The sequence below is a fragment of the Pipra filicauda genome, unplaced genomic scaffold (genome assembly GCF_003945595.2).
Source record: "Pipra filicauda isolate LSUMZ 115617 unplaced genomic scaffold, ASM394559v2 scaffold6_size6359152_pilon, whole genome shotgun sequence".
NCBI lineage: Eukaryota > Metazoa > Chordata > Aves > Passeriformes > Pipridae > Pipra > Pipra filicauda.
In genome coordinates, this window is record NW_024104865.1 from 4,754,040 (window position 1) to 4,768,768 (window position 14,729).

Sequence of the window (14,729 nt, forward strand, 5' to 3'; positions counted from 1 at the left end):
CTTTACCTTTCCTTTTAGGGACTCAGTTGCTCCCAGTCTTCCCAACACAATGCCCTCAGTATAAAAATCACTTCACTCCAAGGGCCCCACCAGACTGGGTGCTGACAGAACTGAAGAAACCAGCAACAGAGAAATCTAGGCTTCTGCACTGTCACCATGGAGGATCCCCCAACCCAGACCAGAGGAAAAGCAAGTGGGACAGCGATTATCATAACTTCTTTCAAGACAGCGCACAGAGGAAGGCTTAGGACCCTTGCAGACCTTAACATCTGGATCACTGCTGTGTTCTTTCTTTAGTGAAGCAAAGAAACCCTACAGAACAACAGGAGTTCTCTTTTCCACCACAGTCAAAAGACTAAGTCTCCCAGCCAGGAAAAACAGGGAAATCAAAGTAGCAGCACAGAGGACAGAAGAAGGGTTGTGGTTAAAAGTGCTGGAAAATGCTTCAGGAGATCTGTATTCACATCTTGGTCTCTCAGTCTTCGTTGACTTTGGTCAGGTAAAGTATCTCTAGTTGTGGTGTCCAGTCTGCAAAATAAAGGCTAGCTGGATCTCTTGACAGTCACAGTCTGGAGTGTATGCTTAAAGTGTGTGTTCTTCATCACAGAAGAGTGAGAAAGTCCTCATCTCACAAGTTCTCATGCACATAATTATACAGTGAACAGAAAAACCTGCATAAGGCAAAACAAAGCTACTTGCAGAGTCCCACACATGGCACACATTGTGATCCTCTCCAAGTCACTACTTTCATTAATATAAGTGTAAAGAACCAAAAGGCTGAGCACTCACATCTCAACACTGACATATGCACTTAGGTTTTAACACTACACACAGTTCAGCTACACAAAAAAATAGGAAGGTCAAATTTCAGCTCATGCAGAAGACAACAGTGAGTTTTAAATTACAGCACAGGAAATGTGATGAAAAGAGTAACATACTAAATGAGCATGGACTTACAAGCTGCAAGAGAAGAGAAGGCCCTGGGGAGACCTTATAGCAGCCTTCCACTACCTAATGGGGGTCTATAGGAAACATGGGGAGGGACCCTTTATCAGGGAGTGTAGTGATAGGACAACGGGTAGTGGTTTTAAACTGAAAGAGGGTAGATTTAGATGTTGCGAAGAAATTCTTTATTGTGAGGGTGATGAGGCACTGGAATGAAATTCTTTACTGTGAGTGTTGTGAGGCACTGGAACAACAAGCTGAGAAGTTGTAGATGCCGCATCCCTGAATATTTTCAAGGCCAGATTGAATGAGGCTTTGATGGGATTTCCACCTGCTCTAGCGGAAGCTGTCCCTGCCCATGGCAGAGGAACTGGAATGATATGATCTTCAAGGTTCCTTCCAACACAAACCATTCTATGATTCAATAATCCTGTGAGATTTAACAAATCCACTTATGTGTTTTTTTAAATCATCTCTTTTAGCACTTGAAGAGGTAACAGGATGTGAATAAGTGCCTAGCCTTTATTAATACAGAAGACTCCAAGCCTACTGTCAACAAATGTTTGTTTTCTCATCTACAAAAAACAAATGCTTAAATGTTTACTAGAGGACACAGGCTTTCATCGGCTTTCATCCATTATGAATTCCCTATGTTCTTCTTCTCATCCATCAAGGATGGGATCAGAGTGGGATGACAAACTCTATCATAATAAAAACAAAACAAGCCAAGAGCATCCACCACACTACAAGATAAATCCCTGGCTGATGAGAGTTTTCTTCCTCAACCTCATAAATTAGTTTTTAATAAGCTTCTAAAAAAGCACAACAGTTTGGCAAGGTTTCAAAATCCAGGCCTTTCTGGCTGGACAGCAAAATGTCAAACGTCTCCAAGTATAAAGAATATCCCTTCATGGAAGCGACTTAGAACTTCCCTGAGGAACCATAGCTTTCTCTCATGTGTAAATTTGCCTTTGTCTATGAACATCAAAAACCAAACAATAACTACAGAATTTAAAAAAAGGAGAAAGCAAGATGAAATTGAACTAGTTTACAGTTAAACTGGAAACTCTATTTATTTAGCAACACCTTGTGGTCCACTCAACCTCCTAGATAACTTACCTTCCATGACCACACATTGACAATCATATCATGCTGGTACCCCACTGAAACAATGTACTTGGAGCTGGGGGAGAAAGCCACACAGGCCACACCGTACTTGTGCTCCTGGAGCTCCGCCACCTGGGTTCGCTCAGCCACATCCCACACCCGAACTGCTGGCATGTGTCCACTCTGGAAGGGACAAGAACAGACATAGAAAAAGAAATGTGACCCCTGAAGTCAGTTCTGATAGATTCAAGCATATGGAGGAGGTTGGAAAAAGATGTCTAGATGGTGCACTTACAAAAGATTCAGAGATTCCTTTGATTCTTTAAAGCCCAGGTTGAGACTGACAACCTAAGGAGTATGTGCATTTCAACAGTTGTCCAAAAGTGTTATTACAATCTCCCCTGCTTTAATCCTTTTCTTATGCTACTCACAAAACAGCCACAGATTAGAACAATACTTTTGATGCAAATCTCTGATCTTTGTAATGGGAACTCACAGTCTGCTTATGAAAAGGATTATAACAGATTGTTTTCCTCAGTGAATCAAAAGGCCCTCACATCCTCTGCTCCTAACAAAACGTGGATATCTGAGATATCAAGCCAGGTCATGCCATACAAAAACATGAAATGACTATTGCAATAACTATCACACACCATTTGCAGGACGCCTCTGGGAGACTAACAGCATCATTTCTGTCACAAAGTCACACATGGATGCATTCTGCCTGAAAGAGTATGGGCCGCGTAATGTCAGAAAAGAAGACATTGATGGAACAGAGCCTCTGTTTGTATGCTTGCTCTCCAGAGAAACAGAAATGCCAATTCAGCACCTTCTGCCAGATAATTCTATTACTTTGTTTAATTGTTTGCTATTAAACCAAACTAAAACAAGGCACACAAGATAAGCTGAAATGCTGGCCAAAAAAATGCACTTGATGCGCAACTCCTACTCAAATAACTGCTCATGATTTCACACTGAAGTCTGTCAAAACAGTAGCTTGCAAGATAACATAACCATGGCAACATGGCAGAATGGTACCTTTTGGATCAGTTTTAAGTAAGTCATTTGATTGTGTGGGAGAGGCAAGTCTCATCACAAGTAAAAGTCAAAGCTTTAAAAGCTTAAAACTGTGCATATTTTAACTGCCTTGTTCAAAAGCTTTGCCAAGCAACTGCTTGTGACCTGGAAAAATACCATGGTCAGATTTTACTGCAGCTGGTACAGTTCTCCCTCCTGCAAGGCAGAGCTCAGGTCTCCAGGTGGCTGGAAAGATGTTACAACGAGCTGAATCAGCTGCTCTTCAAAGCAATTGCTGTACTTAAACACATACATACACATAGATATTTCCCAGCATCTTAGCATACAGTCCAAGACCTTAATTAACTGAATTTGCATTTCATCTTTTAAGAAATGCTCACCAAAAATGAGCTTTGTGTGACTCCAATGGACAAGGATTCTATGCCTCCATGGGGAGAACTAAAAAATAACAGTTAAAAAAAGAGGAGAAAAAATCTGGTTTCTTATGAATTTGAAATATATAAAAGACATTTAATATATTTGGCGGTCAAGGACTAACCTCCATATTCTCCTCCCTGAAAAGCCAGCCATGCAGAAAACTAAGGTGTTATTAGGCAGAATTAGCATGAGGTGGCTAAAAGAGTGTTTGACAAAGTGAACTCAGAGATCATTTCCCTATGGGACAGAGGTTGAACTAAGACACAACTGCTGACACCAGCAGGGGACACTGCTACACTAAGCAATAATTCAAATGTCAGAGACGTGGGACGATACTGAAAAAAGAAATGCTTTTACAACAAGGCCAGAGGAGACACGTTTTGCAAGAAGGGGTGGGGGGGAAGTCCCCACAAAACATTCAAGTATAACTGGAATGGCTTTTTTTTAATCTGAATTTGTCATTTACCCCAATGAAGTTTAAAATTGAAAAGTTTGAGTTGTTAGTAAGAAAAGCACCCACTTCATTTTTTACCACTATTCCTACCCCACACGAAAGGAACTGAGCACCAGAAATAAAAACAAAAAAAAGGGAAAATAAAAGAAGGTACCAGAACCATTAGAACTGAACACTATGAAGAAAATACGTATATCATATATATTAGAACTTCAATATAAAGGGAGTTTATTACATTCAGATTTCTAGAGAGTAAGGAGGCATTAAAACATATTACAGCTATAAAACCTCATGTTTTCACTAAAAAGTTAATAACAATGGTCTCTGATCTAATGATGGAAAATTTGTGCTTACTTTTTCTGTGTTATGGTAGCCTCCATCCAAAAAACCCCCACGCTGTTTCTACCCTTGGTCTGATCCATGCAGGATTCAAGCCCAGCTTTGGAGCCCCGCAGAGACATGACAGCTGCAATTACGGTGACCGCGCTAGGGACCTCTGGAGCAAAGAGTCTCTGTCTTGACAGCTCCAACACAGGACTGTGACATACTTCTCTTCCCTGTGGCTGAGGCTCAGAAGGGAACCTGTTTCACACATGCTCACTCCCCATGTGTTACACAGAGACTAGTGGTAAACTGTCATTAATCACACAAAAGAGCAATCTGAGCCCAACCATATGGAGGTAAGCATTTCTGTGGATTTTTAACATCCAGCAATTCCAGCCTCGTGACACAGCCCATGTCTTGAACTTCTAATGCAGAACAGACACACAGTGCACTCATCCTTATTCTCCCCCTTGGGCACATTTGGAAAGAGGAAGCAGTTTTTGCCCCCCAGCCAAACATACAGTGCCAAACCACAGACACCAGTATCTTCTGTCACTATTCCTAAAGCTCCACTCCACACACACTTTTCATTTTTTCCACAAAGCTGTTACTGGCTTCAGTTACTTCCTGAAATCCTAAAGGGACAGTGCTAAACAGACCAAGATTCAGGACCATCCAAGTACTCTCCACTGATGTTAGAGTAGAGCCATGATGTGTATCCTTCCAGTTATTTTCACTCTACCTTCAGCCCACAGATGCCACCCCAGAAGATCCATCCCCCAAGCTGATGAGAGAGTGAAATCTGCCCAATGCCAGCCGTGACCCAGCAGGTCCACTGAACATTGATGAAACGTTGAAACTGATTGGTCTGTGTCAAAGCAGTTCACTGGCCTGTTTCTTCTAAGCCCCTCTGCCCTGCTTCAAAGTGCAATGGAAAAGGTGTGCCCTTTCTCCTCTCACACTTACCTCTCCTGTAACCAAATATTTGCCATCTGGAGAGAAAGCAAGTGCTGTAATTGTTTTCCTAAAACAGAGAAAATGACACTGAGAAACATGTCCAACATGTGATTTCATTTCAATACATCATGACTAGGGAGTAGGTTGGGATGAATTGAAAAGAGCCTAAAATCACCCATAGTGGCCTGACATAATGATTTTTGCTTTGCCAGGAGGATTCCCTGCTGCCCAAGTCTCAAGCAGCAGCCTACAGCACTGGAAAAGCTCCAAAACTTGAGGTTCATTGTTGTGCCTTTATTCCAGATGCAGGACCATGTCCCAGTGCTGGCTTCAGTAATGAGGTCATTGTTTTAGGTGGAGAAAAAAAAAGTTAGATATCATGGAGCTCTAGTAAGATGTTCTCCCTGTCATGCCCATTAGCACTTCCTCACGGGATCACAGTGTTTATGAGGAAGTACCTTGTCAGCAACAGCACCTCACACTAGAAGGAGCTGAAGTCAAAAGAGTAGGCAGCCTGTCCCCAAGGCAACTCTTACTGAGAGGATTTAGTCTGAAGCAACAGCAGCTCCTGCACTGCACTCAAACCATAAAAGCCTTGAATTCACCTCCCACAGAAATCAAGTCCAGCTTAAAGCTTCACTCACCTGGAACTGTTTAGAATGTGGTGTTGCTTATTTTTCCTAGGGTTGAACAGCACAACAACACACCTAGATGGAGGAAACAGAAAAACAGAAAGAGATGTTGTGACCATGTGCATAAAGATAATCAAAGAGCCATCTTTGCTGGAAAAGCAGCAGCAAAAGCAGCCCCAAAAAGCTGTTTCATCCCCTAATCTCACAGACTGAGCTGGGGTTAACTCGAAAACACGAAGGAAAAGAACATTCCAGAGGGGAATTGAAGTCTCTCCCATGCTGAGGAGTACCATGTGCTAGTACCATGATTACCTTTCCAGCACCTGGGAGCCCTGAGTCTCTGATTGTTCGAGCTGAACAGAAAGGTTGACCATGAAAGTTTGTGCAACAGCCCTAATGGATTATGCCCCCTCCCATAAAAGTGACCTTATGTACTGGGCATCAAAACAGCGTGACTAGAACAGAGTAAGGAGGTAAGGAAGAAAGAGGGAATCTTTCAGAAAAGCTCTCAGGGGATAAAGAAGTGGAGGTAGAGAGGTTAAATTTTTGAGTATAGCACAAGAAGTGACTGACCCATTGAGAAATGAGACGTGATGCCAAAAAACTACTGACCCAAGGGCCATATCTGCATAAGCAACTTGCTTAGGGGCCTTGCAGAAATCTCTCAGCAAGATGAATTGCAAAAGCAGTAGTGAACTCCTGGTAAACAATATAATCACCTCCACTGGGAGCAAAAACAGTTGCTGACTAGGAGGGGCGGGAAGAAGAGGCTCCTCTTCCCACTAATATTGCCCTTAGCACATTGTCTTAGTGCTTCAGCCCGCCACAACCAGCCTACACCAGTCATAGGTACTGAAGCCTTCCCCACTCTCCACAAACACACTACACACCATTTTAAATCTACATGTAACAGCATTTGTCTTGTAGCAGAGAGCAGTAGCAACCAGTAACTAAAAACACTATTAAGTGAATAAAAGAAGGTAAAATAATTGCTCTGATGACCTTGTGCCCCATTTCTCACTTCACCTCTAAAACAGAAACTGTTTTTCACCTGCCTCTCTGCTAGAACATGCTGCCAGAGTTTAGAGAGTCCCAGCTCCTCCTTTGCTGTGGTGCCAGGGGAGCACTGCAGGATGTCCCTGCTCCACTGCCAGCAGCCTTTGCCATGGTGGGGACTTCACTCACGTCACCATCGCACTGGGGTTTGCCTGCAAGGCATGCCAGGCTACAGACATCAGTCATGGGGAAAAACGGGCAGGACAGACAAGTAGAGGACCCGGCCTGAAGCAGCCACACAGAAAGGCAAAAAGCTGAGGCGTCACAGAAATCTATTGCAGAATCTCACCTACAGACATCACCAGCATTTCAAGACAGGCAGCGCACAGGACAAAGCACACATTGGCACCACGCTGCCCATGAAAAGAGCTGCATCCTTCCAGGCCCCCCCGCCACATCCCCAGCAGCAGGCAGGGCTGGGAGTGCTGCAGGCATGGCTTGGGATTGACAGGGACTTGCAACGTCTCCAGCTTCTCCTCACCTAGCCCAGGCAGATGACCTTTCCTTGGGTCTGACCAGGCTACACTGCCAGAAGCAGCATAAATTTTAAAATGGAAGAGAGCAGAAAGGAGGACTGACACACCAATACCCTGAGCTCAGAGTCCCTGGCTGAAGCTGCCACACTCTGTTAACATTGCTAGCTCAAAGCAGATATCCAACCATTCAGGAGACACGCCCTCCTCCCCCTTTAGACTACTCTACTCCTCATGCCATTCCCCCTAGTCTTCTCCACTCATACCCTTAAGGCCAAGGCACTAAAAGCACAACACTTTCCCGATAGTTAAAAGGCAGACAGCCACAATTGGAGATGTCATGTTGTGGAAGAGCAGGGAAAGCGTAAATAAGAGGTTTGTTCAGACCGGGATTGATCCTTTCGTACTTTTTACCCTGGGGAACCAAACTGGAGTGTTTCAAGTCAAAGCTATGCTATATATTTCTGAGGGATTAGTTTAAAGAAGCAGGTGGTTTGTGATCCATTAACAAGTCAGGAAAGGTTAAGCCTCTCAAATCACGAGATATGAAACAGGAAGTTAGCAGATGTGAAAATCTATCTAATCCTGAGCCTCCAGCTAATCAGAAAAGCAAAGCAAAACTCCATTATGTGGCATTCGATGGGGTTAATGGACCAAAATCCTGCTGAGTTACAACAGGGATGAATTATGCTTAAAATAAGCTTCAAAAAACCGGAAAGAATAAAGGAAAGACACAATCTTGACAAAGACTTTCCTATGCAGCTCTTAAATTTAAGTTTCTGTTTTACTGTGAGGAACTTTGTAGAAAAACAGAACTTCAGAGAAGTGAGCACAGTTTTAAAAAACACAGGAAAGATATAAAATACAAACCATGGTCTTCAAACCAGGCAAGCAAACAAAACGCTTCCTAGAATAGCATAGTGAACCACAAAGCTTTGCCATTATTAACTTATAGGACAGAACCTTTGGCCACCTAAAATCATGAATTTTAGCTCAACTGCACCCCAGAGCAGGTTGTCTGCCAGCAGGCTTCGTCCCACTTCCAGCCATTGGCCAAGTCCAGAGGCCACAGGGAAGATAAGATCCATCCAGCTCACACAAAAAGGCAAATCAACAAACCACTCCAAGAGTCAGACAGCTCCTAGTGCCAGAGCAACCATCACAAACATGGATATTTTAATTTTGTCTTAAGACAACCCCATGCTTGATTCACTGAGTTTGACCCATAATTAACAAGCTCTATCTGGAGGGGTGGGAGTGAATAAATCACAGTACCTCCTTACCGGTCAGCAATCATTGATTTAGGCCATGAAGCAGTAATTTTAACTTGTAGGTTCAGGGAAACAAGATATGTTGATTTGTCAGCTAATAACTAATGTAACTTACTAATTGGTTATGACCTCCTCGCCAATAAAGTCATTTCGCTAGGATTAACTAGTCTTCTGAACTTGCTTTCTTAAATTAACTGCTACCCAACAGAAGTTACTGCAATGCTGTCCCATGCTGATTTTCCAGCATCCCTCTCCTGTCTGCCATACACAAGGGCAATGAAGACTTCGGCCAACTCCAAGGATACCTTATTCAGCAAGATGTCAGACGATAAACCATCAGTCTTACAGTGGGGCACAGATACTGTTCTGTGAGTTGGGAGCATCCAAGTCTGAAAACTGGTTTCCTCTCAAAATGCTTGAAAAGGTTTCTAGTCCATTCCACCCTAGAGAGCACATTTCCTCAACAAGCAGAAACTATTTCTAGTTCTTTAATCTCTTTTGAGTGTTCAGGAAATGGCTTTAAGTTGCATCAGGAAGGTTTAGATTGGATATTAGGAAAAATTTCTTCACAGAATGGGTTGTCAAGCATTGGAACAGTCTGCCCAGGGAAGTAGTTGAGTCACCATCCCCAGAGGTATTGAAAAGATGTGCAGATGTGGCACACAGGGACATGGGTTTAGTGGTGGACTTAGCAGTATTAGGTCAATGGTTGGACTCAATGATCTTAAGTTCTTTTATAATGGAAGCAATTCCATGACACAGGGAAGCCTAAACTGCCTGCTCAGACACCCAGCTGAGCTCAGTGTGGCCCTAGAGCAGCTCCTCCTCCCCAGACAGTCAAGAAGTCATTCTCCAGCAGAGCCTGCAGCAGTTTCCCAAACAATAAGGTTCAGAACCCATACTCTGTCTTACCAAAGGAAATCGGTCTAGTAAAATACATGGAATGGAGACATTGAATGTTCAGGTTGCTGACCCACCCACTTCACGCTGCCTCCAAGTCCAGTAAGGCTACAAAGCCCTCAGGAGACTCAAAGTATCTACTCCTTTCTGTTTATGCTGGCTTTAATCTTACAGCAGTTAAAATAATAAAAATAATTACCATGGAAAATTAATTGCATACAAGAGCATACACCCATCTATCCATCCTCCACCTTTGTCTGCTCCTTTGTAAGACTGCATTCAGTATTTTACAGCCAGAGGGATAGGAAAGAACGCAAGGGAAGAGAGCACTGATCTTTTTGTTCCCAGCTTCCAATTGTGGATGTAGACCAAGCAAAGTACTTCAAACTTGCACTTCTATCATGATCACATCACTTGTTCCACCCACTCCACCCCTTTCCCAAATTGAAGCTTTCAAAGCAAAATCAAGTTCTCAGGACACCTTTGTCTGGAGATGTTTTTAAATGCTAGTGCCAACATGCAAACTAAGACTAGCTCCAGAAACACCTCACATGGGACATACAGAGCTTGGCACATACCAGCTGTTGAGAAAGTCAAAACTGTTAGCACCCTTATTTCAGCACAAACCCTACCTCCCCTGCAGCTGCAGGTAGGGCTTGATGATCACAGCAACTTTTTAATCCACAAGTATATTCTGATTTCCAAGACATTTATAGAAACTATTCACTCCTGCGTGAATTACTGCTTTACAAACCATTTATCAGCCAGCTGAGATCAAGTGTCCTGTTTGTTTTCATGCTGGTTCCTGCAGAGGCCATTGGCAATGGTACACATATTCAAAGGTATTATTTTTAGGTCTATGATGCCACTCCACAACCTTTAAGTACACCTTCCTGATGCAAGCAACTTTTATAAACAACTTGGCTGTGGAATCTTTCCTAGTATGCATCTTTCTTGTGGGACATTCAGGTAATACAAGGAAAGGACAGAATTAGCTCTCACAGCAATGACAAAGGTTTTTGCAGACAACCTGAGCACTCTCCATCAGGGATCCCATTTGCATCAGCCAACAAGAAATGTTCCTTGCAGAGCTTTCCAAACCTCCAGGAACTCACAGCCCTATCTTATATGCTCACAACTGTATACCATATACGCAGATAAAAAGTGAGGGTGAGAGGTGGGCAGGAAATTCACAGCAGTTTCCATTGGCTCCAGCAAAAGGAAAAACCCCCACAAAATATTAAAAAAAAGCTATTTCCCTAGGCTAAATATAGTAGCAGGAATGGAGAGGAATCAGATGTCAGTATCGCATTTACACAAAGTATCTGACTCATTAAGTCAGCAGCAGTGGGTCACTCCATGCAGCTCCTGCCCCCTTTACTGCCAACTTTTCTCCTATTAACTTTACTCCTGCGATTACCAAAAATCATAGTTTCTGGCCATTTTACTCTTCTCATTGTCCTATTTCCCCACACATCCCTCTATTCTCAGCTGCCTTCCCCCAGTCATCTCCTTCCTCACCCTACTTCAGTAAGCTGATAAGACCCAAATTTCTGCAGAAGTCTGTTTTCCTCTTTCCTTCCTCTGCAGGCCCCCACTCCAAAGGGATTGGGAAAATGAAAAGGCCATGATAGCATTCCTTTCCAAGCTACCCATCAACCCAGCGTTGCCCTGTCTTGTGGGACACATGACTATAGGCAGACTTCATGTGTCAAGCCCTCCTCTCTCAAATGCTTGCAGCCTATGCTATAAAGAAGACACTGTACAGAGGAAAGAAAACTCCATTAAGACATCAAAACAAATGTTGGCTTTCCTTTTTTCCCCCCACAATATATTCCTCTCATGCCACTCCAAGAATAAATGAAAAGAGCAAACAGTCCCATCTCTTCAAAATCGGTCCATTTCTCAATTTCTGGCTCATTCTCTGCTTTCTTCCCTACACCCAAAGCTATTCAAATGAGAGTGCAATAGCTTCCTACGCACTAAATGCAGGGGAAAAAAAGACTTTGATAAGAACAACATCTTTTTTACACTGCATTGGTTGCCTAGGGAAGCTCGATCAGAGCGAAGCAGTGTCTACAGAAGCTGGTGTTAATTTTCTATGTGGCAACTCTTCCTGCCAGAAAGCTTCTTTAATTCACAGCCAGTACTGGGAGTGGGTTAACAGTGATGAGAGAGGATGTGCACACTGACTGCAACTGAATAGGTATTTTCATGCAAGCTGCATTAATTACATGCATGCTGAGAAGAAAGATCTGTCTGTTGAGAGGTTAAGAGTTGGGTGTCACTGCCTGAGCAGAAAAGCCTGCAAAGTTCCCTGCGCCAATCTGTGATCACAAGAACTGGAAAGGTGGAAGCCTGAGAGGTGCAGCTAAATTCACACTTCAGAAACCAATGCAGGCTAATGAAAAAACACAAATACTGAACAAGAAACCCACCATGAAAAAGAATGTCCGTGATATATTTAGTGTCACTAAACTAATAGCGCAGAAATTTCTGATTGCCAACCAGGGATTGCTCCATTTGTTCTGTTTAAAAGGCTGCGTGGCACCTCAAATCTGCAGGAGTGGGAGCTCAAACACACCACAGAACACGCTCCACTCCCAAAACCACAAAAGAACCAGGCCAAACTAAAGTCCAGCATCTTGCCTCCAATAGCCCAGGCCTAGGGAAGAATAGAACATATTTAAGATACTTGTCCAGACTATTCTCTCAGCCTCCAGAAATTTGACAGTCAGAGATATGTTAAACCAGTGGGCACCACACCCAAGAAGAAGACTAGCACAGGAAATTGAGTCTACAATGCAGCTGAGCTAAACTGACAAGAAGGATTTGTAGGGATAATCCCCAAAGGGACAAGGGCAGCCTCAGTTCTCATCATTATTTCAGCCTACTGAATTCACCTTATCCATCCCACTGACTGATCCTCAAAGTTGAGTCCCCTGCAAAAACTTCACTAGTGCCTATGTGATCTGATGACATTCAGAAAAGCAGGCAACTTGCTTCTACCTGTCATCTGGCATGGACGCTGCCATCCTCATGATCTTCTGCTGCCAGCATAGTTTGTGCCTGTCTACCTGTACAGGCCCTGCTGCAGATGAGGGGGACAGGGCAGAGTGCCCAGAAAGCTCCTCCTCAGCTCCTGCCCTGCACAGGGCCAACAAAAACTTCTGCTGTGCACAGCCAACAGCTTTCACTGGCTGCTCTCAACAGCCCCTCTACACCTGCCAGACTATATCTTTAAAACAACCAGCCAGCTGTGTCTCTGACCTCAAGCTGCAGATGGCAGAGAACAGATGCACAGATCTGAAAAGGCACCCAGAACACTTTAAAAATACTTAAGAAAACCCCAACACATAAATGGATAAAAAGATCCGATAAGGAACAGATATTGTGACTGTAACACCAAACAGCCCAGGCCTCTCTACTTGCATACACACAGGCACCACTGAAGTTTCAGCTTTACCGGGAACACAGAGGAGAAACTCTGCAGAAGTTTCCCTGCCTGCCTCCTCCCAGAGTGAAGGTACTGCCTGTCCACATGGACTGGCTACAGTGATCTTACTGCAACATATCCTCAATCCCCTACAACTACTGCATGTGGAAAATTCTTAGCATGAAAACCTCCAATGCTCAGTTATTTCAAAGTCTCTTTTTAAGGAGGCAGAGCAGAGGAGGAGGAGGAGGAGGATTTTTAAAACTGGCAACCCTTCTGACACTGGGCAAACATAAGGCAGGGTGATGACTCAGGACAACGCTTTGCAAGAAACAGATGCAGAGAGAAAAGACAGCCTGGGTCCTGTCTCCCACCGTTTAAGTTGTACACTCCAGAGCAGCCACACTGGAGCCAGCGACATGGCAGTAGTGCCCTCGGGAGAGTGATGGCTTTTCACAGAGCTGCACAATAAGGAGGCACCTTTTCTGGGGGGTAAAGAGCTAAGCCAGACAGAGATTGTGAAAGACTTGGGCAAGAAATGCATATGGGGAAAGCAGAGGGGAGAAAAAGGCTCAGAGGAAAACCATGAAATTTAAACCAGCTTACTAACTGGGAATCATTACAGTTGCAAGGAAGATGAAAATTATTCCAGTTAATTGTTATGGCTCACAGCTGTCTAGTCACCAGTGATTGAGCAGGAACTTCACCTTGAAAACAACTCCATTCCCTTCAACACTTCAAAGCCAGGAGAGGAAAAAGAAAATAACCTCATGAATGAGAAACCAGCAATAAAACCCTGTCCTAGCAGAACCAGGGACAGGCCATCTCTGCTGCGTTGCAGAATACTCCACCTCTCCTCCAGGCTCCACCAAAGGTAGGTGGAAAAATGCAGCCAGGCAAAATGGCAGCTGCACTTACACAAAATGAATTGTCCATCAGCCTGTACATCTGACAAGCTTAAAAAGACGTAGGGCACCGATGACAAACGCCTGTGCACACATGTATATATGCAGGTGTATATACAGACACATGCATACATACGGCTCATGGCTGACTACACACACACACGCACGTACAGAGTCCACATTTCTCCCTCCCTCTCTCCAAAACCACCCATTTCCCTAGGGGAAGGGAAGCAATGCCAGCAATACACCTACATGAAGCATCAAATCAACTGGGCAAGGAGTAGGAGTTGCAGAGCTGTGTTTTATTTCAGCACTCTTGGCAAACACCCTTGGAATATAGCAAACGAGCAGCAGCCCTGGGGGCTAGAGCAATGGGCAACTGGTGATAGGAAGGCTGGAGGAATAAAAGGATCGCTGAGATAGTTCATGACAAGAAAATGTGCTGATCAGACAGACAAGAAAGACTGAGGAGCAGTAGGAAATAAAGGCTTGAGCAGAAGCTGGCTGGTCCCAGGTGTGACGAAGGGAGATAAAATAAACAGCCAGAACATGGCTGAAAACCTGAACAGCTTTGCATCAAGGCAGGGAATGCAAATCCAGGATGAATGCTACAGAATCATAGCATACTGCGTTCATTCTCAAGACATGACCTGTCTCCACATGCTGAGGTCTCTTCCCAAAGTTACAGCTGCCACAGACACATCGACAAGGAGAAAATAACAACTATCTGTCCTGACAGACCAGCCAAGACACCTACTTAAGGGATCTCTTGCTTCCCAGTTGTGCTCCACCCCTCCACTTACTCCCAAGATTC

General features: G+C 43.8%; 1 protein-coding gene across 5 annotated transcripts in view; it reads right to left on the bottom strand.

Annotated features, from left to right (window-relative positions):
- The window catches only part of MAPKBP1 (mitogen-activated protein kinase binding protein 1), a 101,207-nt gene that overhangs the window by 42,496 nt on the left and 43,982 nt on the right, over positions 1-14,729 (bottom strand). For all 5 annotated transcript variants that reach the window (XM_027750227.2, XM_027750229.2, XM_027750225.2 and 2 more), the window contains 3 exons: positions 5,887-5,949; positions 5,252-5,309; positions 2,065-2,235 (listed from right to left, as the gene is read on the bottom strand). In XM_027750227.2, the coding sequence (XP_027606028.2) occupies positions 2,065-2,235; positions 5,252-5,309; positions 5,887-5,949 (292 nt within the window). The remainder of the gene's footprint in view (positions 1-2,064; positions 2,236-5,251; positions 5,310-5,886; positions 5,950-14,729) is intronic.